Source organism: Muscardinus avellanarius (genome assembly GCF_963383645.1).
Source record: "Muscardinus avellanarius genome assembly, chromosome: 7".
Lineage (NCBI taxonomy): Eukaryota > Metazoa > Chordata > Mammalia > Rodentia > Gliridae > Muscardinus > Muscardinus avellanarius.
In genome coordinates, this window is record NC_137793.1 from 112,291,360 (window position 1) to 112,316,866 (window position 25,507).

Here is a 25,507-nt window from a genome sequence, read left to right on the forward strand (position 1 = left end):
TGTCTGAAAGAAAAGAGACTGGGAGTACCACAGGCCTGAGTGCCCAGGACCAGCCAGGAACAGTGGCGCACATGTGTCATCCCAGTGTGTGGGAGGCTGAGACAGGAGGACGCAGGTTTGAGGCCACCCTCAACAGCTTAGCGAGACTCTGAGCAACCTAGTGAGGCTCTGCTTCACAGCAAAAGCCAAAAAGGGCCAGAGGTGAGACCCTAAACGGCAGCACCCTCCCAGCTCGAAGCAGATAGAATAGTTACCGCTTCATTTTCCTAACAGCAATAAGGGTCAGATCGTCGGGGGTGGGGGGAGCATGAGGCAGGGCAGAGGACCAGGCAACAGGAAGAATTACAGCAGCCGTCTGCACCCCCTTTCTGTGAGGCTGGGGGAGGTGAGCAGGAGGGTGAGAGGCAGATGGCGCCAGGGAATCAGGGCCCTGGCGGCCCAAAGACGATCCTTCAAATTAAGGAGCGAAACCGTGCAAAAGCCATTGGTTCCCCAAACCCAATTCTGACGGATCATAAAAGAATGGAGGGCCGGGCGTGGTGGCGCGCGCTTGTCATCCCCGCGCTTGGGAGGCGGAGACAGGGGGATCACGCAGGTTCGAAGCCAGCTGCGCTGGCTTAAGAGACCCTGTTTCCAAAAATAAAAAAGTATAAAATAGGTGTGGGAGTGTAGCCCATGGGAGTGTATCCCAGAGGTAGAAGGGCTTCCAGGAACCCCAGTACCATAAAAAAAAAAAAAAAAGAACGAATGGAAAAACCTCGAGAAGGTTTAAAAGCCCACTCCCCAAGGGCTTCCAGTTAGTCTCTTTCTGGGGCCCCTCCTTTTGGGGAGGCTGCTTTATCCTCTGTCTTTCCCTAACTTAAACTTTTATATTTCTAAGAAAACAAAACAAAAAAAAGAGCTGGAGGTGTAACTTGAAGGTAGAATGTCCATGGTTTCAATCTCCAGCACCAAAAAAAGAAAAGGAAGAGCGTTAAGTACTGATGGACCTTCAGTTAGTTTTGTTATTAACACTGGGATTAAAGTGTGTTCTAAGCCGGGCGTGGTGGCGCACGCTTGTAATCCCAGCATTCGGGAGGCTGAGATCGGAGGATCGCGGTTCACGGACAGCCTCAGCTACTTAGGCCCTCTGCAACTCGGTGAGACCCTGTCTCAAAATAATAAAAAATAGGGCAGGGGCTGTAGCTCGGAGGTCGAATGCCTCTGGGTTTCATCCCCAGATGCACGTGTGCACGCGTGCACACACACACACACACACACACACACACACACACACACACATTGTGTTCTGGCCAGAGCCGGGCGTGGTGACGCACACTCATAATCCCAGTACTTGGGAGACTGAGACAGGAGGATCACGCAAGTTCGAAGCCAGCCTCAGGTACCTAGTGAGGCTCTCAGCAACTTCATGAGATCTGTTTCCAAATAAAATATAAAATGGGTCTGGGAGTATAGCCCAGAGGTAGAAGGCCCCTGAGTTCTACCCCCAGTGCCACCAAAAAAACCCAATTTTTAAGAAAGTGTGTTCTAGCCAGAATGAGGTCACCAGTCCCCAGGAGCCATAGAAACTTGAGACAAACTGTGGCTTTCTGCTTTGGGTCTTAGCTCACACATTGCAGCCACTTCCGGCCATGAAAGAGCCCAGGTACCCAGTCAACCCTCCTCCCCCCACCTCCAGGTACCTCGGAGCGCCCTTCTCTACAGACACGGGTTGCGCTAGTGCCACAAAACTATAAAAAGAATGTGCTGAAGGCTCGTTTCCTTAGACTCTCCTCCCATAAAGCTTTTACAGATGCCTTCTATCTCTCAAGAAAATTTAATTCAATCTTTCCACCAGACTGTGGGCTCCTAGAGGCGAGGTCTGGCTCACAGTTATACATGGTAATTGTATTTTACACCTTTTTAAGGCTTTTATTGGTGCAACATAATTATACATCATAGTGAGATTCAAAGTGACATAAACTTCTATAGACACAAGCTTGGATTTTACACCTATCTTACAGATTCAGGGACAGTAATGGAGAAAGAGGAGGTCGCTTTCCAAGAGCAGCCGGCTCCGCCTGTCCCCAGGCTCCTGCTCTTCTGCGTCTCCTGTTCTTCCTCTTCCTTTCTGTTTACTGTTTAAGATGCGCCATTTGGAGACTCTGCAGCCTAGGACTGCTGGCATTTGCGGTTTCCAAACATTCTTCATGGTCGCTTTCCCTGCTTCATGTTGCGCTGACATGTGCGCGGAGCCCAACCAGTTAGCACCGTAGTTAGAGAAAAGCAAAGCAAGCTTCAGGAACCCAAGAGCTCAGGAAGCGCAGAGCGTGGCCTCAGCTCCTGGAGGTGCTGAGCAAAGACGGTCAGCTCCTGCTTCCGTGAGCCAGGTCCTCAGGGATGGTCTGGAGTCGGCAAACTGGGTCAAATCTGCTTCATTTTGGACATTTCAGTGAACAAAGAATGGCTAAAAAAGAACAAAACAAAACTACTTTGGGACATGGAAAGATTAGGTGAAGTCAAAGCTTCAGTGTCTATAAATAAAGTTTTATTGGACACTAAGTTGTTTGCACCTTACCTGTGGCTACCTTTGTGTTACAACAGCTCTATCAAGTAGACGTATGGCCCACAAAGACAAGGTATTTACTATCTGGCCCTTTGTAGAAAATGTTGGCTAGTCCCTGATCTACTGTATTAGGCCAATTCATTCATTCATTCATTCATTCTTTTTTGTGGTACTGGGGATGGAACTCAGGGGCATTCTCCCCCAGCCCTATTTTATAATTTATTTGGAAATAGGGTCTCACTAAGTTGCCGAGAGCCTCACTCAGTAGCTGAGGCTGGCTTCGAACCCGTGCGATCCTCCTGTCTCAGCCTCCCAAGTGCGGGGATGACAAGCGTGTGCGCCACCACGCCCGGCTAGGCCAATTCTTCGAAGCAACTTTCTAAGGAACTCTCAAGTTCCCCACCAGTTCTTCACTCAAAGCATCTCAATATGAAGAGGGGATGGATTTAATTTTATTCTTTTTTCCCTCTCCCCAGTGGAATTTTTTGGAATGTCGGGCATTGTTGCCCTGGCCACTGTAGGACTGAACTTAGATTCCTTAAGCTTCAAGCCAAGGATGGAGTTCATCATTACTAAGTAAGTTTCATATTATATACTTGGTATAGATCTCGTAGAAATTTGGTACTTGGCTCCCTAGTCTGGATTCTATTGAATTCAGAGATAGGAATCATTTGGAGAATTATGCTCTCAACTGAGACCTGGTCTACCTGCAGCTAATAAGAGGCTTCCTAATACTTCTTCCTGAGTGCGATTTTTTTTTGGTACCAGGGGCATTCTGGGTTTTGTGGCCCCTACAAAATCCTTGTAAACATTGCCCTGTAGCAATGACAGAGGCGAGGCTTCTCCACTAAGACAAGAATGCGAGGGACGCGACAGATGCATTTATGTAAATGAAAATGTCTTTGAAACGCATTGCTTAAAGTGTTCCTTCCCTTCTGTCATTCTAGGTTCTTAATGATGTTTTCATCTGTATACCAGCATCTGATATGTGCTTTCTTTGGCATCGTGATTGGATGTGGACCAACCAAGTATTTTAGTTTCCACACCTTTATTTTCATCGTCATCTTATTCACCGTAGTGAATTTTGTAAGGTAATAATTCCATTTCAAAGTTTGTTTTACTGAGCTCAGATTCTTTGTATTTGTTTATTTATTTATTTTGTGGTACTGGATATGGTACCCAGGGGAATTCCACCTCTGAGCTATACCAAACAGACCAACTTTATTTTTTATTTTGAAACAGGGTCTCGTTAAGTTGCTGAGGCTGGTGGTAAACCTGTGATCCTCCTATCTCAGCCTCCCACGTATTGGGATCACAAGTGTACATCACCACACTCAACTTACTGAGTGTAGATTCTTAACCCCAGAACTAGAATTGAGAGGCAAGGGAATATAGTAAAAAAAGAAAAAAAAAAGTAAGTGTGGAGTCAAGAGACCTGCATTGTTGTTGTTAAAATCTTGACAGTAGTCGGGCGTGGTGGCACACGCTTGTAATCCCAGCATTCGGGAGGCTGAGACCTGAGGATCACAGTTCGCGGACAGCCTCAGCTACTTAGTGAGGCTCTTCGCAACTCAGTGAGACCCTGTTTCAAAATAAAGAATAAAAAATTGGGCAGGGGGTGTAGCTCAGAGGTCAAATGCCTCTGGGTTCCATCCCCAGACCTGCCCCCCCCAAAAAAAAAATCATGACAGTGGCCTGCTGAGAAACACAGGGGAATTATGTATATTTCAAGGCTTCATCTATCAAGTGAGAGGGACTAGTCTTGCCCCTGAGGTTGACAGATCTGCCAATTCCTAGGCCCATCCCAACTGGTTCTTCTGAGTTGAGGCTCCGAAGGTGAGGTCCAGAAAATACTTTTAACCTGTATATTTGAGCACCATTGAACTAGATTAAGGGCCCTCTACACCCTGGCTTACTTTTATTATCATTTATTGCAATCGGTAGCTATGGTAGAATCTCTCATCATGCCCTTACCATGTACAATATACTGTCAACATGAATACGACTGGGTGAGATAGATGCGAGCACACCATTTCACAGATAAAGCCCAGAGAAGCTGAAAACGTGCCTAAAGCCACCCAGTTTGTAAGAAGAGAGGGGGCTGAAGTCTGACTCCATGGACATGCTTCCAGAATGCTGCTGCCTTCAAGGAAAGCACGATAATTACGTAGTCTTCATTTCACAGAGGAGAAGCAGAGACACAGAAGCAAAATAACTTGCTTAAAGTCACATGGTTAGTAAAAACCAAGGGTCTTTCATCCGCATTTTCACTGTTACAATTCAAAACAATGGCCTACACAGTTTGGAGGAAGGAAGACTTACGTGCTCACAGTGTTTGGAGATTTCAGAGGTTCAGTCCATATCAGGCCTGGCCTGTGGAGCTCAGGGCATGGTGGTGGGAGGTAGAGGGAGGGAGAGAGCAAGGTCTCTGCTCTCACACCACAGAGGCCAGAAGCGAAAGAGGGAATGAGGAGAGGAGAGGCCTTATGGAATTCCCAAGGGCACACTCCCAGGGACTCCCCCTAGCAACCAAGCTCCACCCCCAACATGGCTGCCTAGTTTCTGTTTAGGCTATGGGGACATTTTAAATCCAAGCAATTACATCAAGTCTAAGTTTTATTCCAGGGAGACTGACTTCAGAGTCTTTGATACACCACGACCTATTTGGATATAAGGAGATGATATAAGTTGTTTTATCTTGACTGGAATCAATGATATTTTACAGAAAGACTACTTAGTAAGGCCAAAAGGGTTGATTAAGAGTCGCTTTGCAAAAGGCTTGAATAAAAGGCAGAAGAGACCACCCCTATTAACTAGATGGAGTATAGGTGGTCATTATAAATTTTTCTGTTTCTCAGTGCAGACACTCTCTAAAATGACACGTGTGATTCCTACGTGAGCAAGAGAGACACAATCTATTTTCAGGGCTAAGAACATGTCCAGGTTTATTTTTGCTGACATCTCATTCATTCATCTGAAGTACAGTGCTAGTATTCTCTTGGTACAGATGCCCCTACAGAGAGTTTCTAAATATTGACACAGAGTCCTGTGTAGAAAAATTACCCATAAAGCAAGAAGGGGCACACATTGAAATTATTTATGTGGCATTTAGTGTATGATCCTTGGGGAGTTCCAGAAAAATTTGGTTGGATTAAGTTTGTTAATGTGTTTACAATAATTTTGCTTTGGGGCCGAGATTTGCACACCCTTCCATTCCAGTTTCTGAATCCTGACATTTCATGGTCAGAAATAGATGATTCAGAGAATAGATGATCTTGCTGACATTCTTTGAAGATGTCCCCAGGCAGGAATTTCACGACCTAAATGCAAATAGCACACAATAGGAGTACATACGAAATCCTTATACTTGTATAGAGCTTCTAGCAGTAGTGTTTCAAGACTTGGGTGTCATACACAGAAGGCAGATAGTAGATTTCTTTGGTCCCAAAAACTTTGAATGACTTTTTGATAGACTGCATTGTCTTTTCTTTCCTGAAAAATTTTGTATGAGATTTGGTATTGAGCCTATGGTTTTAACTATAACACTAATGTCTAAGGTGTTATTTATTTATTTTTAATGTTTTTCTTCTCTTCACAGGTTTTTAACTATTATTTTAGTGAGCCCTATTTTGAGGCATTTGAGTTATGAGTATAATTGGCGCTGGGGGGTTGTGATCACGTGGTCTGGAATTAAAGGCGTCTTCAGCTTACTCCTGGCTCCTGATATTTATAATCTGGCTGAACAAAAAGTCGAGGCACCACATATGGTAGGAAAAAATATGTCTTGTGATTATTTGTATTTATTTCTTTTTCCTTTGTGGCACTCGTCATTGTACCCAATAACAAAGTTAATAACTGGTTCTGAATCAGATTTTGTGTGTGTGTGGTACTGGGGTTTGAACCCAGGGATGTTCTACTTCTGAACTATGTCCCGAGTCCTATGCTATTTTTTATTCTGAAACAGGGTCTCACTAAATTGTGGAGGGCCTCACTAAGTTGCTGAGACTGGCTGCAAACCTGTGATCCTCCTGTGTCAGCCTCCCAAATAGTGGGGATTACAAGTGTGTGCCACCGTGCCCGGCTTGAATAAGAGTTTTAAAATGTATGGTTTGAAGTAGAAACAAACTCAGAGAGAAGCTTATTTACTGCACCTGGTGCAATAAGTTATATTTATAAGCTATATTCATGTGTTCAGGCCTGGTGTGGTGGCACACACCTGTAATCCCAGTACTTGGAAAATGGAGACAAGATGATCGCAGGTTTGAGACCAGCCTCAGCAACTTAGTGAGGCCCTGTTTGAAAACAAACAAACAAATGAACGAGCAAACAAACTAGGGCTGGGGGTATAGCTCAGAGGTAGAATGTCTCCAAGTTCACTCCCCAGCACCACAATAAATACATAAATAAAAAAATCTGTCCCCTTGGCTTCACAGTCTTGATGACCAATCTGCAGGAGAGGGGCTGGGAGTCAGTGTGCTTAGCAAGCATTTCCAGTGACTGCTTAGCAGTCCAGTGTGGGAAACCCTTTGGAGGTGACACTGCTACAAACTCTATTTTTTGGGGAAGGCCACCAAGGCCTGGAGGGGTTCCCTGGTCCCAAGCCATGCGCCTAATAAGTGTCAGGACCAAGGCTGTGCTTTTGTTTGTGCATGGCACCTCTCCAGACGGGCCACGGCCCCTGTCCAGGCCTCCGGTGTGGCTGTCATAACCGAAACCACGGAGGCAGGGCCACGCCCTGTCCTGGCCACAGTCACCGCAGCACGTCGCTCGCTGGGTCTCGTTCAGCCTGCAGGTTCTTCAGCTACGGCTGTGATGGCTGCACCGTGCCGGCTTGTGTCACCGCTGCTGGACGTGGCATCCTTATTCCAGAATTTACACAATCTAATTTTTTTCCATGTTCAAATTGAGAACTATTTCCTGCCCCGTGGTATTATGTTCAAGCAGTGTCCACAAAACTGGTCTTTGGACTCAGTCAAAAATAGATCCAATGGTCCTGGGAGTGTATCGCTGAGGTAGAAGGTCCCTGGCTTCAACCCCAGTACCAAAAAAATTAGTCCCCATGGCCACAGGAAACAAAAATGTGATGTCTGGGGGTAAGCCCAGGAATAAGAGTAACGAGGCAGTAATAAATAATTTCTTGTTACCAAAAAAAAATCCAAAATGTGGGTTAAGATGGGTTTTTTGGTGGTGGTAAAATGAACGATGATCACTTTGGAAAACCTATTTAATATTTTGGTCCTAACCGGTTTGTCTGCTTTGCTTTTAGTTTGTTTTCTATGTACAAGTTATCTCTTTATTGACAATGGGGATCAATTCATTCATGATGACTCGCTCGGCCAAGACTCTAGGTAAGCGTAGGTGTCGTTTGCTGACCAGAGAGTGACTGTGAGCGGCGGGGGGGGGGGGGCATTTCTCTTGGGACTCAAGGGCTTGGTTTAGAAATCACTGATTTTCGCCGGGCGTGGTGGCGCACGCTTGCAATCCCAGCATTCGGGAGGCTGAGACCAGAGGATCGCAGTTCGCGGACAGCCTCAGCTACTTAGGTACTTAGGCCCTCTGCAACACAGTGAGACCTGGTTTCAGAATAAAGAATAAAGAATAAGGCAGGGGGTGTAGCTCGGAGGTCGAATGCCCCTGGGTTCCATCCCCAGAACCGCAAAAAAAAAAAAAAAAAAAAGAATAAATAAAAAACTAGAAATCACTGATTTTCACTCGTTCATTCAATATAGATGCTGTGTTTATTAATTGGTGTGTTGTTCAGTCAATTTAACAGAAATTAAATGATTGGAGACTTATATGAGACAAACACTTCTTTTTCTCTCCACTAAAAAATGCAGAGGGGGATAGTTCTGGGCACCATGGTGTCTAGGGTCCAGGTTCCTTTTCTTTCGTCACTTCTCCATTTCATATGGAGTGTCTCTTGCCAGCAGCGTGGGGCCTGCTCATGCCACCATGGCTACAATCCATCAACTAGAACAGGGAAATTGGTGGGTTGGAGGAATGGAGGTAAATAGTATTCCCTTTCCTTCCCCTCCCTCCTTCCCTCCCTCCCTCCCTTCATATTGGGATTGAGCCTCCCAGGGGTTTTCTGTCTCTGAGCTAAACCAAAGCCCTATTTAATTTTTTATTTTGAAACAGTCTCACTAGTTTGCTGAGCCTGGTCTGGAGCCTACGATTCTCCTCTGTCAGTCTCCGCAGTACCGGGATCATAGGTGTGCACCAGTGCACGCAGCAGCAGCGTTTTGTGTATGTCTGTGGTGCTAGGGACTGAAACCAGGAGCATGCCGCGTCAGAGCTCCAGCCCCAGCTCTATTTTATTTTTTAATTTGCAAACAAGGTCTTACTAAGATGTGGAGGGCCTTGCTAAGTTGATGGTTTCTTTTTTTCTTTTAAAAAATTATTATCATTTGTCGTCCTCAGTAGTTACATTCTTCTCCTTGCCAAGTTATAGTCTTTCATTAGTATTAGTATAATTAAAAAAATTTTTTTTGTGGGTTCCTGGAAACCCTTCTACCTCCGGGCTATACTCCCAAACCTATTTTTATACTTTTTTATTTGGAAACAGGGTCTCTTAAGCCAGCGAGGCCGGCTTGGAACCTGCGCGATCCTCCTGTCTCCAAGCGTGGGGATTACAAGCGTGCACCACTACTCCCGTCAGTATAACTTCAAATTTTTACCTCAAGAAAATAAAAAGAACTACAAGACATGTACATACCGATTTGCTGGCCAGGGACAGATGTTAAATTTGAGGGCTCTCCATTGCAGTGGCTTTTATATTCCATTCTGTATACAGAACAGTTGAAGAATTTGTTAAAATTACAAAGTCTGAGGCTGATCTGATTCCGTTGTGTGGGGTGAGCCCAGGGATTTCATAGTTCCATACGCAGCCCTTCTAGCCAAAGACGGCGGTGCAGGCCTGTAACCCTAGTACCTGAGGCTGAGATTGGAGGATCTCAGGTTTGTGGCCAGCCTCAGCTACTTAGTGAGACCCTGTTTCAAAATTAAAATAGGGTTGGTGGCGCACCTCAGGTAGAATGATCCTGGGTTCCATCCCCAGTAAAGACACACACACACACACACACACACACACACACGAACAAAACAGCATCCCTCCTACTGGTAGAAGACACAGGTAGTTTTCTACATTTTAAGGCACCCCAGTGGGGCACCCTGAAGTATAAGTCTTGCCTTTAGCCGTTGAGCCAGAGAGAATCAAGTTCAATCACCAAAAGGAACAGTGGGGTGGTTTGGTGGGAACTTTGGACGAGGAGTCGACCCTGCAGTCGGCACTGGCCGGGCTGGGCGGGTGGCCTTGAAGAGTCACAGCACCACCCAGTGACACCAGTGACGGTCCTGCTCTTCTTTCTCTAAGGGCTGTGTACTATTTCCCTCCCGAGACAAATGGCCATGCAGAATGCGATCCAGCACATACAGGAGATTGTACAGAACACGATAACTTTGTTTAAGACGGAAAAAATGCTGACAAATGTCAACTGGACGGTCGTGGAAGAGAAAGCAAAGATCGAATACATCATTCCCGTGAGTTGCTGCCCGCAGAAGTCCAGCCCGCCTTGCCCGAGAGTCTTTAGTAAAACGCCAGGGTCTGCTAAACAAATATCAGAAACTGCAGGGGAGGGTCTTTACCAGCCTCATGATCTGGGTGAAATGACGCCTTTCAACGCTTTCTCTAAAGAGAACTTCTGGGTGGTCAGCCTTGGGCTAGCATGAGGGCAGTGGGTGTGCTACGCCCCTGGAAATACGGCTGATGGAAGACCGATCAAGGGCTCGGCTGAGATAACGTCTCCAATGGGCTGAGATACTAATAGATTTCTTTCCATGTAAGTAGAGAACGTAAGCTGATCTAAACACCAGCCAAGCATAGACAGGCTTAGAGGAGAATTTGGCTCCGGAATGTCCCCGAGGGATTGTGATGATCTCTTCACAACGAGCAAAGAACAGAACCTCTCCTGTGAAGACACCGTGTCATCTGTAGCCCGTGACTGCAGCCGTTCCGACTTGAGCTGTGGAAACCTTTAGAGAGCACAGCATTCACGACTTCCTAATTCTTTTTTTTTTGTGGTACTGGGGTAGAACCCAAAGGCTTTCTACCTCCGGGCTATGCTCCCAGACCTATTTTCTATTTTATTTGGAAACAGGGTCTCACTGAGTTGCTGAGAGCCTCACTCAGTAGCTGAGGCTGGCTTCGAACCCGTGCGATCCTCCTGTCTCAGCCTCCCAAGTGTGGGGATTACAAGCGTGCCCAGCACGCCCGGCTACTTGCTAATTCTTACCTTTGTCTTTTTATGTATCCTCTTATGTTTAGTCGGGAACGGTTCAGTTTTCTCATGTCTTAAATGACAATGCCAAAGAAGCGTCTCCGACAGATGAAGTTCTAATAGAAGAAGCCAGATTACATGTAGCCATAATACAAATGGTTGGTATTGTCAATGGAAGCTCTTTTACAATTTTCTTCTTGCAATGCCTTCGAGTGTGTGTGTGTGTGTGTGTGTGTGTGTGTGTGTGTGTGTGTTACTACGGATTGCACCCAGGAGAATTTTATCTCTGAGTATACCTCCAGCTCTATTTTATATTTTATTTTGAAACCAGTTAAGTTGTGGAGGGCCTCATGCTCGAATCTGTGATCCTCCTGTCTCAGCCTCCCAGGTATTGGGATTAGAGGTGTGCACCACCATGCCCGACTGCAATGCCTTTCCTCTTTACTTGCAGTTTTTAGATGACTACAAAAATCGGACAGCCTCAGCTACTTAGTGAGGCCCTCTGCAACTCAGTGAGATCCGGTTTCAAAATAAAGAATAAAAAATAGGGCAGGGGGTGTAGCTCGGAGGTCAAATGCCCCTGGGCTCCATCCCCAGACCTGCAAAAAAAAAAAGAAAAAAAAATTCTCTTGCCTTGTGATCCTTTGGAGATTGTTAAAATTCAACTTTGATTTTTTAAAGTTTAAGCAAAACAAAAATAAACACTTTTTCCTTAGACTTCAAATTTCATTTACAAACTTCATTATTTTGTTTATGAGACTAGCAAATTTTAGTCACTTTTTTTTTTTGCGGTACTGGGAATGGAACCCTGTGGCATTCAACCTCCGAACTACACCCCCAGGCTGATTTTTTTATTCTTTATTTTGAAACAGAGTCTCACTGAGTTGCAGAGGGCCTCACTAAATAGCTGAGACTGTCCATGAACCGCGATCCTCCTGTCTCAGCCTCCGGAATGCTGGGATTACAAGTGTGCCCACCACGCCCGGCTTAGCGGTCACGTTGAAATTGGTGCTCATCAATTATACAGAATAGTGGGTTTCAGCCGGGCGTGGTGGCGCACGCTTGTAATCCCCGCGCTTGGGAGGCAGAGACAGGAGGATCGCGCAGGTTCGAAACCAGCCGCGTGCGCTGGCTTAGGAGACCCTGTTTCCAAATAAAAAAAAATGTAAAAATAGGTCTGGGAGTGTAGCCCGGAGATAGAAGGGCTTCCAGGAACCCCAGTACCACCAAAAAAAAAAAAAAAAAAAGAATAGTGGGTTTCATTGTGGCATATTCATATACACACATAACACAATATGATTAATTTTACTCCGTAATACCTGCCCTCCTCCTCCTCCCCTTCATGCCCGTCCTCTACACTAGTGGTTTCCCTTCTACGTTTACTGTGTTCTCGTTCCCTCCCCCGTGTCCATGTATGAGAGAAGACACATGGTCTTTGTCTAAGTCTGGATTATTTTGCTTTGTGTGATGGTCTCTACTTCTGTTTACTTTTCTGCAAATGACATAATTTAGTTTTTTGTGGTTGAATACTATTGTACAGTGTATACCACTTTTTTTTTTGGTGGTACTGGGGGTGGAACCCAGGAACTTTTCTACTTCCGAGCTATACTCCCAGACCTATTTTATATTTTATTTGGAAACAGGGTCTCACTAAGTTGCTGAGAGCCTCACTAAGTAGCTGAGGCTGGCTTCGAAGCTGTGCGATCCTCCCGTCTCAGCCTCCCAAGCGCGGGGATTACAGGCTTGTGCCACCACGCCCGACATACCACATTTTTAACGTAGTTACCTGTTGACATTAGGCTGGTTCTATAACTTGGCTATCGTGAATTGTGCTGCTCTTAACATGGGTATGCATGTATCTAAAAGATATGCTGACTACCTTAATCCACTTAGATAAATACCAACTAGTGGCATAGCTGATGGGATGGTATTTTTGAGGAATCTCCATAGTAACTTCCACGGAATCTATAAGAATTTGTTTCTTCTAACGGTATATAAAAAATTCCTGTTTTCCTGTATCCTTGCCAGAATTTATTGTTACTTTCATTCTTAATGACTGATGGAATCTCAATGTAGTTTTGATGTACATTTCCCTGGTGGCTAAAGATAATGAACATTTATTCAAATAATCGTTGGACATTTGCACTTTTTATAGTACTGGGGATTGAACCCAGGGACATTCTACCTCTGAGCTACATCTCCAGCTCTTTTTAATTTTTTTGTTTTGAAACAGAGTCTTGCTAGGTTGCTGAGAATTTAACTAAGTTGTTGAGACTGGCCTTGAATCTGTGATGCTCCTGTCTCAGCCCCCAAGTGCTAGAATGACAGGCATGTGCTATCATGCCTGGACATTTGCACGTCTTTTGAGAAGTGTCTGTTAAGTTCATTTGGCTATTTATTGGCCTGTGTCCTATCATCTCTGTGCCAGTAGCACTCACATTCTGATAGGCGGGCTCCAGGTCACTAGGAAGGTGCTGGTCGGGAGCCTGTGTTTACTGTTGTCTTTACATCACTCAGGTCACCTCCAATACAGTGTCAGTGCCATATAAATAGTTCTTATATTGTTTGGAGACTGCTGATAAAAAATGTGCATGCTCATGACAGGTGCAGTTTTTTCTGGCTATTTCCGGTGTGGTTGGTTGAGGACACAGAAAGAGAAACATCCCAGTAAGGGATGCCGTATCGGTCTCAGTAATGGTAGCGAGGGCTTAGATTAAGGAGGGTACATCGCATTTAAGTTTCGAGCCTTTGTGACTTTTATTTAACATTATTTATGTGTTTAGAGTAGCTTTGAAAAGCAGTGCAATGATGGGATCCTTGGAGTAGAGGCTGCCCGGATATTAATTGGAGCCACCAAAAGTTATTGCCATATCCAAGGAAAGTAAGTGCCTTCCTTCTTCAACTGATATTTCCAGAATTGAGTGGGGCTGTGATAAAGAAGGAGCAGACAGGGAATTAAGCATCCGGACCGATAAATTTACTATCTCACTCACGTACTATAGGTAAGAGAGATGAGAGTATATTGACAAAAGTGTGATTAAAAAGTGAACAAAATGGGAGGCTGAGACAGGAGGATGCAGGTTCACGGCCAGCCCCAGCTACTTAGTGAGGCCCTCTGCAACTCAGCGAGACCCTGTTTTAAAATAAAGAATAAAAAATAGGGCTGGAGATGTAGCTCTGAGGTAGAATGCCCCTGGGTTCCATCCCCCGTACCTAAAAAAAATGAACAAATTGAGAATTAAGTGTCCAGGTCAATTAACTTCTTATCTCATCTATCTATGTCTGTCTGTCCGTCTCTTCCTCTGTCCATCCATCCTACTATCTTTTCTTTCTTTCTCATTTGCATATCTTCCCCCCTGTGGTCGCCTCAATTTGGCGACATTAGGGGATTCTGGAGGATGTTCTGACCGCAGAGGAATTAGACGAGAGACCAGGGGACCCACGAATGGGAACCCACAGAGCTTCAGTTACTATGACAATTATTTGGCTTTTATATGATGTTCACTAAAGCACTAGGTAAAGGAGGCATTGACGAGAGTGGTGGTGTATGCCTGGAATCCCAGGACTTGGGAGGCTGAGACTGGAGGGTCATGGGTTTGAGGTCAGCCTCAGCAACTTGGTGAAATCCCTTAGCAACTTAGCAACGCCCTGCTTCCAAATAAAATAGGGCTGGGGGCAGAGCTAGGAAGTAGTTCTCTGGGTTCAACCTCTAGTATCCTCCCCCCAAAAAAGTCTGCAGTATGAGTAAACCTCCCCGGGACGGAGCACGCTCCAGAGGAATCGGCCCAACTGCTGGTAGTGACGGAGGCCATGAAGTCTGGTGGGAAAGCTCAGTGTCTTAAAGATCTGTCCCATGGGGACACAGCCCCAACACGTTAGATAATGGGTGATCCGGGACAAGGCCCCGAGGCAGAGGCAGGAGAGCCTGGGTGGGTGACGGTGAACATTTTTGCAGATCTGTCATCAGTCCCTATGATGGCATTTGGGAGAAGGGCCTCAGGGCCTTGGAGAAACCAGATAAGCAACCAACAAGAAAAAGGAACCTCAAAGGACTGGTCGAGAGAGGCTTTGATTACATTCCTGAGGTCAGGAACGCTTCTAGGATTGGGGGCGCAGGAGTCTCGTGCCCAAAACGCTAGAAATGTTCTTGTACGGTAACCATGGGTGGATGAATTCAGAGATTTGGGCTCCAGTAAGCATACTTAGTGGCTCCATATTAAAATTATACCTAGTATAAGTCCCCCTCTTATATTACCCCAAGCATGGCACTTGCTTTTTTCAAAAAATTCTAACACATATTATGTATTATTAGGTTCATGAATATTCATGATGTTTCCAATTATATAAGAGCAAGAAGTTGGCTTATTAAATTTAAAAATGTGTTAACTTACTTGGAATATCATAAAGAAAGGGCATATTTTATTCTACCCAGGTAAGTACTGCAAACTTTTAATAGTAACGTGCTTGAAAATATTACAATTTGGCCGGGCGTGGTGGGCACGCTTGTAATCCCAGCATTCGGGAGGCTGAGACCGGAGGATCGCGGTTCGAGGACAGCCTCAGCTACTCAGTGAGGGTCTTCACAACTAAGTGAGACCCGGTTTCAAAATAAAAGAATAAAAAATAGGGCACGGGGTGTAACTCGGAGGTCGAATGCCCCTAGGTTCCATCCCCAGACCCACAAAAAAAAAAAAAAAAGAAAGAAAGAAAAGAAAATATTACAATTTGGGCCAGGCGTGGTGGCGCAAGCTTGTAATCCCCGCGCTTGGGAGGCAGAGACAGGAGGATCGCCCTGGTTCGATGTCAGCCTCGCTGGCTTAAGAGACCATGTTTCCAAAAATAAAAAAGTATAAAATAGGTCTGGGAGTGTAGCCCGGAGATAGAAGGGCTTCCAGGAACCCCAGTACCATACACACACACACACACAAATTACAATTTGTACAGTTTCAAAATAGATAGCTGAGCATGGTGGCGCATGCCTATAATACCAATACTTGGAAGGCCGAGACAGGGGGATCGTGGGTTCAAGGGCAGTCTTAGCAACTTAGTGAGGCCCTCAGCAACTTAGTGAGACCCTGTTTCAAAGTAAAAAATAAAAATAAAATAAAGGGCTGGGGCTGTAGCTCTGTAGTATCTGATTAAACTGAGTTTAATCCCCAGTTATTAACTGGGGATTAATAAAAGATTAGCTTTATTTTACTTACCAAAACGAAACTAATATCATGATACATTCTTATTGATTGGTAAAAAAAAAAAAAGAACACCAGTTTCTCCTTTGTTCTGTTTTAAGGAGTTCATTAGCACTTCTATGTAAGTGAGGGAATAAGAGAAAGAAGGTATTTTAGGATACTATTTTGTACTGGGTTGCTTGAATATTCTTCTGGGTGTAACGGTACAAGAGTAAAAAATATTGAACTGGTGGACTAGTTCTGGCTCCGCCTAATTTTTTTTTTTTGTGGTCCTAAGTATGGAACCCAGGAGCGTTCTGTCTCTGAGCTACATCCCCGAGGCTATAAACAGCAGCTTGCTATGTTGCTGAGATGGTACTGGACCTGTGTTCATCCTTTCTCAGCTTCCCAAGTACTGAGATTACAGGTGTGCGCCCCCCCCCCCCGCCTGGCTTGGCGCTGTTTATTTTGATCTGTGCCATAGGGTTATGCTGATGTCTATATATAACCTTAATAATATGTATGACTAATTTCCCAAGATACCACAAAATACAGATTTTTTTTTTTTACTTGGGGAAACTGTCATAAACACAATGAGCTTATGTGATCATTTGAGCAGGAAGACAAGATGTTGCCACCAAAGGACAATATAAAAACAAGAACAGACCAGGAGCACTGAACACACTATGTTTTAATTGGGTGTTGACATTTGGTAACAAAAGTTCACTTATTTTGGCTTTCTTCTATTTAATACATTTAAAGAGAAACATCAGAATCAAAACCCCAAGATCTTGACGTATATCCAGGGGACCTTTTGTGAAGTGTGTGTGGAGGGATTAGGCTCTAATTTATTTATTTATTTATTATTATTATTATTTATTTTTTGGTGGTACTGGGATTCCTAGAAACCCTTCTACCTCCGGGCTACACTCCCAGACACCTACTTTTTATATTTTTATTTGGAAACAGGGTCTCTTAAGCCAGCGAGTCTGGCTTCGAATCTGCACGATCCTCCTGTCTCCGCCCCCCAAGCGTGAAGATTACAAGCGTGCGCCACCGCCCCCGGAATTTTTTATTTTATTTTTGTGGTACCAGGGATGGAACCCAGGGGCATTCTACCTCCAAACTACACCCACAGCCTGATATTTTTCCTTCCTTTCTTCCTTCCTTTCTTTTTTTTTTTTTGGTGGTACTGGGCTGGGGGCTTTTCTACCTCCGGGCTATACTTCCAGACTTATTTTATACTTTATTTGGAAACAGGGTCTCACTAAGTTGCTGAGAGCCTCACTAAGTAGCTGAGGCTGGATCTGAACCCGTGTGATTCTCCTGTCTCAGCCTCCCAAATGCTGGGATAACAAGCATGCACCACCGCGCCTGGCTTAGACTCTAATTTAGATGGATCAAAAAAATTTTAAGAAAGATATGGGATGGTAATTATTCAATATAATGTTTCCTTTTTTAATATTAAACAATGCTGATGTATACCTCATTGTGCTCTAAATTTAATTGCTTCTTGTTATGAATCATTGCATTGTTTCCCATGTCCTGTAGCCTTGATTTTAAGAAATGCTCCAAATCCCTGATATAGATGAATAAGTTTCATCTTTTATCTTTCTCCATTATATTTATGTACAGAAAGCATGCTTTTCATTTTTGCCTATTGCCTCAGTGAACTTTGTCACTGATAAAATTCAAAATAACTAACCATACAACTTAGTGGAAGGAAGATTTATTTGTTCAGAGAACCGAGGTCTGTAGATCTCAAGGCATGGTGGCAAGAAAAAGGAAGAGAGCAAGGCTCCGCTCTCACATCATGGAGGCCAGAGCAGAGAGAGGGAGAGGGCAAGGGCTCTGTTCTCACATCATGGCGGCCAGAGCAGAGAGAGGGAGAGAGGGAAGGCTCTGCTCTCACATCATGGAGGCCAAAGCAGAGAGAGGGAGAGGGCGAGGGCTGCGCTCTCACATCATGGAGGCCAGATCAGAGAGAGGGAGAGGGCGAGGGCTCCGCTCTCACATCATGGAGGCCAGAGCAGAGAGAGGGAGAGGGCAAGGGCTCTGTTCTCACATCATGGCGGCCAGAGCAGAGAGAGGGAGAGAGGGAAGGCTCTGCTCTCACATCATGGAGGCCAAAGCAGAGAGAGGGAGAGGGCGAGGGCTGCGCTCTCACATCATGGAGGCCAGATCAGAGAGAGGGAGAGGGCGAGGGCTCCGCTCTCACATCATGGAGGCCAGAGCAGAGAGAGGGAGAGGGCGAGGGCTCTGCTCTCACATCATGGAGGTTGGGAGCAATGGAGCGCCAGCAGGCAAAAAGAATTCAGAGACACAAGCACAGCCCCCAAGGCCACACCCCTGGGGACCCACCTTCTCCAGCCACAGCCCAGCTGCTTAGGGGACCACCCATTAAATTCTTTCGAATGAATTTATCCACTGATGAGATTATATCCTCCTGTCTTAATTACATAAACTGAATATTAATACATGAGTCCTTCAGAAGACATTCTATTACTATCATACCTATCATTTTATATACTTAAAGTCTTCTTCAAATTTATTGATTGGTTTAAAGAAATTTGGAGCTTCAGCTCTTATTGTTATACTTTGAAGTGATCTGACACTGTGTTTGATTTTTTTTCAGGAGTAATAAATTTCTGATTTTTGTATTTCACGTTGTATATTCAGAAGAATTTGAATATGCAGGACATATCATAGCATTTTTGTATATTTTTCCTATGATAATACATATATGGCCAATGGTACGAGAGTTAAATGTGTCAGCACTATTGTCAATAAACTACTATTTTTTATTTTTATATACATTACAATCAGCATTGAAGGTACTGTTCACAATAGAAACGTACTCTATAAAAAGAACAATTCAGATAATTTGAGTCTATTTTTTGTCTTACTATTGAAATAATTTGATGCTAGCAGCTATATGTTATTATAGTTGATGGGATACTGGAATGTTAGTGACTTTTTAAAAGTTTAATAATGAAATCAGTCTTGATGGCAGATAAACACCATAAAAGTAAGATAGAGTACAGAGTCTCAAGAATCAGGTAAAGCATAACTAAAAAGCCAGACAGAGGTTCCTGTCAAATACTTTCTATAAAGCCGAGCGTGGTGGCGCACGCTTGTCATCCCAGCATTTGGGAGGCTGAGACAGGAGGATCGCAGTTCACAGACAGCCTCAGCTACTTAGTGAGGCCCTCTGCAACTCCGTGAGACCCTGTTTCAATATAAAAATAAAAAAATAGGGCTGGGGGTGTAGTTTGGAGGTAGAATTCCCTTGGGTTCCATCCACAGTACCGCAAAAAAAAAAAAAAAAATGCTTCCTATAATGTTGCAAGAAATAAATATGCTAATAAGTACAGTGACCATTTGCTAGGTCCTCTCATAACACGAGAACCACTTGTCATGGCAAATGTTTCAAGATAATTTATCTGCATTGTTTTCATACTTTATTATTAATGACATTGCAATAAATCTTTTTATTGCTATTTTTCATTCTTGTTTCTAGCATCCCAGCTTCGTTATAGATTATGTATTTCAAATCACAATGCAATTGTTGATGTTGGATATTAAAAAGAATTTGGGGAGATTCCAAATGTGTCCCTGAAAGCTCACCTTGTGGAATGCAACTCCTTTGTAGTGTAGGCCTTAACTGCTCATTCTAAGGCTCCTCTTCCCACATCGATGTAGGTATTATGAAGTGACATACTCTCTGTTTTCTAACCAGATAATCATTATGAAAAGGAAATATTTTCAACAACACTGGAACACCTTGGAATTTTTTATCCTGGTTATCGGGATCGTCGATGCCGTTTGTATATACTTTGTCAGACTGAGGCCAGGCAACTTGTTTCTTATCCAGTCCACGGTGGTGTTAGGATATTTACGAGTAATCAGGTTTTTCCCCATCTTCAAGGTAAGGCGCCATGTTTTAAAATATCAGGGTATTTTCTATACTGTTTATTTCATGATTTTTAAAAATTCTTGTCGTTTTGAGAGAAAGAAGGGAAGGAGCTGTCTCTTCTGGGATGTTCTTTCAGTGGACATTTGCTGGGTTTGTCCCTCACCTCCTCCAAGTTATTGACCAAACCTCACTTGACCCAGCCACCCCAGGCACGATGGGACCACCCCCACCCCCACCCCAGGCACGGTGGGAATGCCCCCCACCCCCCACCCCGGGCTCTCACCGCCCTCGGGACCCCACTGCCTGCTAGCGCTGTTGTCTCTCCCCCTCGCCCAGACACGTGTCATTATTGGTGGTCTGTGCTCTCCATAGGGAAAGCTTTCTATTTTGCTCCCGATGGTAACCTGTACAACTACGCCCAGCATAGTTAAGTACTTAACACATATTTTTTGAGTGAGGGAATGAAAATATGGGTGCCACGGCAAAGCAAGGTGACCCTAAAACACATTCCTCACATTTTGGTAAAATTCGTTCATACCACCCAGGCTGTTCTCTACAGCCCCGCACTCACATATGCCAGGTTGACTACGGCGCGTAAGTGCACCATGGCCTTCGATCTCCTTAACAATGACCATTTCTTCCTTCCATGGCTCTAGCTTTAATTATGAAGGCAGATTTATTTATTTTTATTTTATTTTATTTGCACTGGGGATTAAACCCAGGGGTGTTGCACCCCTGCATTCCACCATATATATATATATATATATATATATATATATATATATATATATATATTTTTTTTTTTTGGGTGGGGGGAGTCTTGCTAGGTTGCCAAGAATCTCACTAAGTTGCTGAAGCTGGTCTCAACCCTGCAATCCTCCTGTCTCAAACTCCCACGTGCTGGGATTGCAGGTGTGCACCACCATGCCTGGCTATCATGAACGTCGATTTTTATACTTCCTGTCTCAACTTTTAGGTCTTCTTTCTCCCTTTCCATGGAGATGGGCTGTCTAAACATTTAACTTGAGAGTTTAGAAGAATTCATTTTCCATTTTATTTTATTTTGTTGTTGTCTAATTCTTATTACATTGAGGGAAAAAAAAAAAAAGGTCTATCTTTACTCTCTGGGTGGTGGGAAAGCTTTGAAAGGTCCTCTTTAAACAGCTTTCCCTTTGCCCAAAGATAGCAGATAGAGACATCCCTCTGCTCCTGTGGCCCCTTCCCCTGGGACGCACGTCTCCCGTTGTGACCCTCACCCTCTGCCCTTGCTGCGACACAACCTGGGCTGTGGGAACGGTCCTGCCTGGATCACTGACAAGTCTCGCTTTTGGCGGACAGCTCCTTTAGAATTCCGGCTAGATATTATTATCCTTATTTTATTTTTGTGATACTGGGATTTGAACCCAGGGACATTCTACCTCCAGCCCTAATTTTATTTTTTTTATTTCGAAACAAGGTCTCACTAAGTGATTGAGGCTGGCTGCGAATCTGCAATCCTCCTGTCTCAGCTTCCCAAGTACTGTGATTGCAGGCATGCACCCCCACGTCTGGCTTATTATCCTCATTTTCTACATGAGGAAACCGAGTCCTTCAAGTCACTAAGGACCTGCTTAAGGTCACAGAGCTGCTGAATAGGAGAGCTGGTGTGTGAGCCTCGACAGGCTTAGAGGCTCATCCTCCCAAGTCATTATCGTGGCCTGCCTCAGCCTGTGACTGGAGACAGAGAGCTAAGAAGCATCTTCAGTATCCTAGGATCCTTATCTTACAAGGGAAGAGACTGCGGTGCAGAGAGAGGGTTTATTCAGTTAGCAACTACAGCCCAGGTCTCAGGATCATCATATCTGTTTCCTGAAACAGGACAGTGTAAAGCGTGGGTGACGGGCCTGCTGGGGACTCCACCGAAGGCTGAGTCAGTTCTTGGCTAAGCTTTCATTTCTTTAGAGAGGGAGTTTCAAACTTGAGTATGTGTAGAATCACATATGTGTAGCACACGCGTATGCGGAGAGGACTCGTTAAGCCCTGACTGCAGCCTGGCATGGTGGCACACGCCTGTCATCCCGGTACTTGTAGGCCGAGACAGGAGGATCACGAGTTTTAGGTCAGCCTCAGCAATGTAGCGAGACGCTCAGTAATCTGGCGAGACCTTGTTTCAAAACAAAAAAGTGAAAGGGCTAGGGGTGGAGCTCAGAGGTAGAAAATTGCGCCTGGGTTCAATCCCTGGGACCACAAAATTGCTGAGACCCACCCAGGATGGTTCTGAGGGTCTGGGATGGGGCCCAGAACAAGCATCTCTAGCAAGCGTCTGGGTGCTGCAGGGAGCCGTCTGAAGACAACACCTTGAGTCCTCCTCTTCAGAGATGCTTTTCCTCATGAAATTCACAGGCTTCTTTTGATCTTCTTCTTTCCATTATTCCAGTTAGCAATACCAGTACTGATAAGTACCGCGGATGTGCAGGCCAAAAAGCACCTGAGCTTGATGTACAGTATTACGAAAGGGTACGTGAAAAGCCAGGAGGACGCCAAGCTTTTAATAAAACAGATCTCTGGCCGTGAATCAATATATCGGGTGAGAAACAAGCACAGTCATTTCTGGAATTAAAAAAAAAAACTTTGGTATATTTATTTCTTTTAAGATGATTTCTACCTGCATTTGATCCACAGACAAATTCCAGTAGTTGAAGGAGACTTCATTGTTCATTATCGTATACAAGGTGCCACAGAGAACAGGCTCTATTTTGATATTTCAGCTGTTATTATCAGACTCACTCGTTAGCTTCTTAGCAGAAAATGAACGATATATTTACTGAGTGCAGAGCAGGGAAGCAAGACTGTCTGTCTTTGTAATGCTCTCTAAAAGACAGGGCCTGGGAAAGAGGTTTTATGCAAGAGTTGAGACTTGAACAAGGCTTTGCCCAAAGGGCAGATCTTACGTGGAGAGAAGAGAAGAGAACAAAGAATGGACGGTGGGACCTTAAAGTCCTGGTGTTGTGAAGTGTCTGGGTGGAGTATTTGTTTTTATCATTTCCGGGCAGTATGCTGCTTAGTTGCAGACTGAAGCTCAGAGGTGGCGGATCACTTCCTAATCAGCTCGCTCAGAACACTCTGTCCATCCCAAGTCACTCTTTGCGATGTAATAATGGTCCTGAAAGTGCATTTCCTGCTTCAGAATAGTCAGTGGCTCCCCCTGCCCTAAAGGATAAGTAAAGTCTTTGAATATAAATATAAGAGAGAACACAGCAGACATTGCAAAACTAATCACCCAGGGGCATTCTACCTCCGAGCTACACCCCCAGACCTATTTTCAACTCTTTATTTTGAAACAGGGTCTCACTAAGTAGCTGAGGCTGTCCGCGAACCCGAGATCCTCCTGTCTCAGCCTTCCAAGTACTAGTCACTCACCATTTCAATCTTACAAGTTGAGAACAATATGGTAGAAGCAAAAGTATCCCCTCCCATCCTTCCTGCTCTCTGAGCACTATGAGCACTATGCTCTCTGAGCACTATGGTGGCTGGCAAGGACAAGCGCTATACCAATGAGGCGGCAGAAGGAAGCCAAGAGGAAAGTGGCTGGCCCGTAGGAGGCGGAAGCTCCGGCTCTGTTCCATACAAGAAACATGGGGACGGCGCTAGTCGGAGGGCTCAAGGAGCCAACACTGCACAGGGTGGCGGGCGTGTTTGAAGTGAGATTTGCTGAGCTGCAGAACAATAAAGTTGCATTTCAGAAATTTGAACTGCCCGGCGTGGTGACACACACTTATAATCTCGGCACTTGGGAGGCTGAGATAGGAGGATAGCAGGTTCAAAGCCAGCCTCGGCAACTTAGCAAGGCTCTCAGAAACCTAGTGAGACCCTGTTTCCAAATAAGAAGTAAAATCAGGCTGGGGCTGTAGCTCAGAGGTAGGATACCTTTGAGTTCAATCCCCACCCCCCACCCCAGGAAAAAAAAAAGGAAATCAAATCTAAGCTGATTGCTGAGGATGGTGAGGGTGAAGGTTGCTTAACCTCCGTGCCCTGTGATAAAACGTGCCCCGTGGTAAAAAATGGCAGACCATGGCTGAAGCTGGTGTTGATGTCAAGATTACCCCAATCATTTACTTCACCTGTTCTGTGATGATAAAATAAGGCTGTGGTACGGGTAGCTCACAGTGAGACTGGCCAATACCCATCTCACTAATATGTCAGGGCAGGGGACGGAGCAGGTGGGATTCCGGGGGAAAGACACTGGAACGCTCTAGTGCCTGAGCCCCACCATCCCGTACAGTTACAACGCATCAACGAAGGTGGATTACAAGAGAGAAGATGGGGAAAGGCAGGCAAAAGAGCTAACATATCCAAAAAGAGAGAACAGTGCAGGTAGAAAATAAAGGCCATAAAGAAAGAAAAATACAGTGCAAACTGGAGCAAGAGAGAGAAAGAAAATTAGACTATTGAAAGGAGAAAAAGAAAGAAAAGATCAACCAAACAGCCCTCCCAGACCGCCCAAAGCAAAGAAAGATTATAAAAAAGATACAGGCCAGTACCTGGGAGGCTGAGACAGGAGCATCACAGGTTCGTGACCAGCCTCAGCTACTCAGTGGGACCCTGTTTCAAAATAAGAGATAAAAAAATAGGGCTGGGGGTGTAGCTCAGAGGTAGAATGTCCTTGGGTTCAATTCCCAGTGAAAGAAGAAGGAGGAGGAGGAGGAGGAGGAGGAGGAGGAGGAGGAGGAGGAGGAATACAAACCAATCAGCGAGGATGAAAAATGTCTTAATGAAAATGAAAGAACTGTCTGCAGAGGTGATGGGAAGAGCATAGACTAGCACAGGTGCCCTGGTACCCCAACCTACGCTTCCTTCCCTGTCTTCTTGGCTCTCCCCCCAGAGAGAGCACAGGCTGGGCATCCTTAATCCCTTCCTCCTCTCACCTCACTCACCAAGTGGCCAGCTCGAGTGGCCGGGGACCTGAGCTAGTAGAAATGGCGCTCAGTTTCTCTGCTCCCCTCTATAAGGCAGCGTGGAACAGAAAGTTTCATCTCCCGGAGCTTCCTCCGGACAGATTAGGTGGATGCACTCCCAGGGGGAGACTGACCTGGAGATTCAAAGGGGAAGTTCTGGAGGCTGACACCAGCCTCTGACCAGGACAATGTGTTTTCTGGTATCTCCTCTAGACAAAGTAGTGGACATGTCCCAAGGCCGGGTCAAGGCTCATCTCTGCTGCGTGTCTGTGTCTTGGACCTCCCACTAGAATTCCACTGGCAGGACAAGAATCAACTGCCTTGGGTGCCCAGGGCACCGCAGGTCCATGGCCCTCCATGGCTATGGCCTTCCGAGGCCCATCCTGGCATGCAATCACGTGCATTGATCTATTCAGAATCTATTTCTACTGACCCTCTTCAGCTGGCTGCCCCATCAGAGTGGGCCGAGCCGCCTCTGAGTCCCACTGCAAATCATCTTCTCTGTGCCTGGTTCAGTGGCCACCCTGGGCCGCTTGGCAGGCACTGGCCTGGACAGCATGGCAGTATTGGCCGCCATCTCCAGAGCTCCCACAGCAGCCAGCTCTGGTGTGACCTCCACTAGGTGGCTCTCCAGGACAGCTCTCTGCTCAGTGGACTCGGATGAGCAG

General features: G+C 45.1%; 1 protein-coding gene across 1 annotated transcript in view; it reads left to right on the forward strand.

Moving 5' to 3' along the window:
• SLC9C2 (solute carrier family 9 member C2 (putative)) overlaps positions 1 to 25,507 on the forward strand; it is a gene marked incomplete at both ends in the record, with an annotated part of 61,997 nt that overhangs the window by 7,748 nt on the left and 28,742 nt on the right. The window contains 11 exons of the mRNA XM_080698779.1: positions 3,022 to 3,121; positions 3,493 to 3,636; positions 6,144 to 6,312; positions 7,812 to 7,893; positions 9,918 to 10,084; positions 10,869 to 10,979; positions 13,605 to 13,702; positions 15,134 to 15,253; positions 18,625 to 18,823; positions 19,729 to 19,917; positions 22,322 to 22,471. Of these exons, the coding sequence (XP_080554905.1) occupies positions 3,022 to 3,121; positions 3,493 to 3,636; positions 6,144 to 6,312; positions 7,812 to 7,893; positions 9,918 to 10,084; positions 10,869 to 10,979; positions 13,605 to 13,702; positions 15,134 to 15,253; positions 18,625 to 18,823; positions 19,729 to 19,917; positions 22,322 to 22,471 (1,529 nt within the window). The remainder of the gene's footprint in view (positions 1 to 3,021; positions 3,122 to 3,492; positions 3,637 to 6,143; positions 6,313 to 7,811; positions 7,894 to 9,917; positions 10,085 to 10,868; positions 10,980 to 13,604; positions 13,703 to 15,133; positions 15,254 to 18,624; positions 18,824 to 19,728; positions 19,918 to 22,321; positions 22,472 to 25,507) is intronic.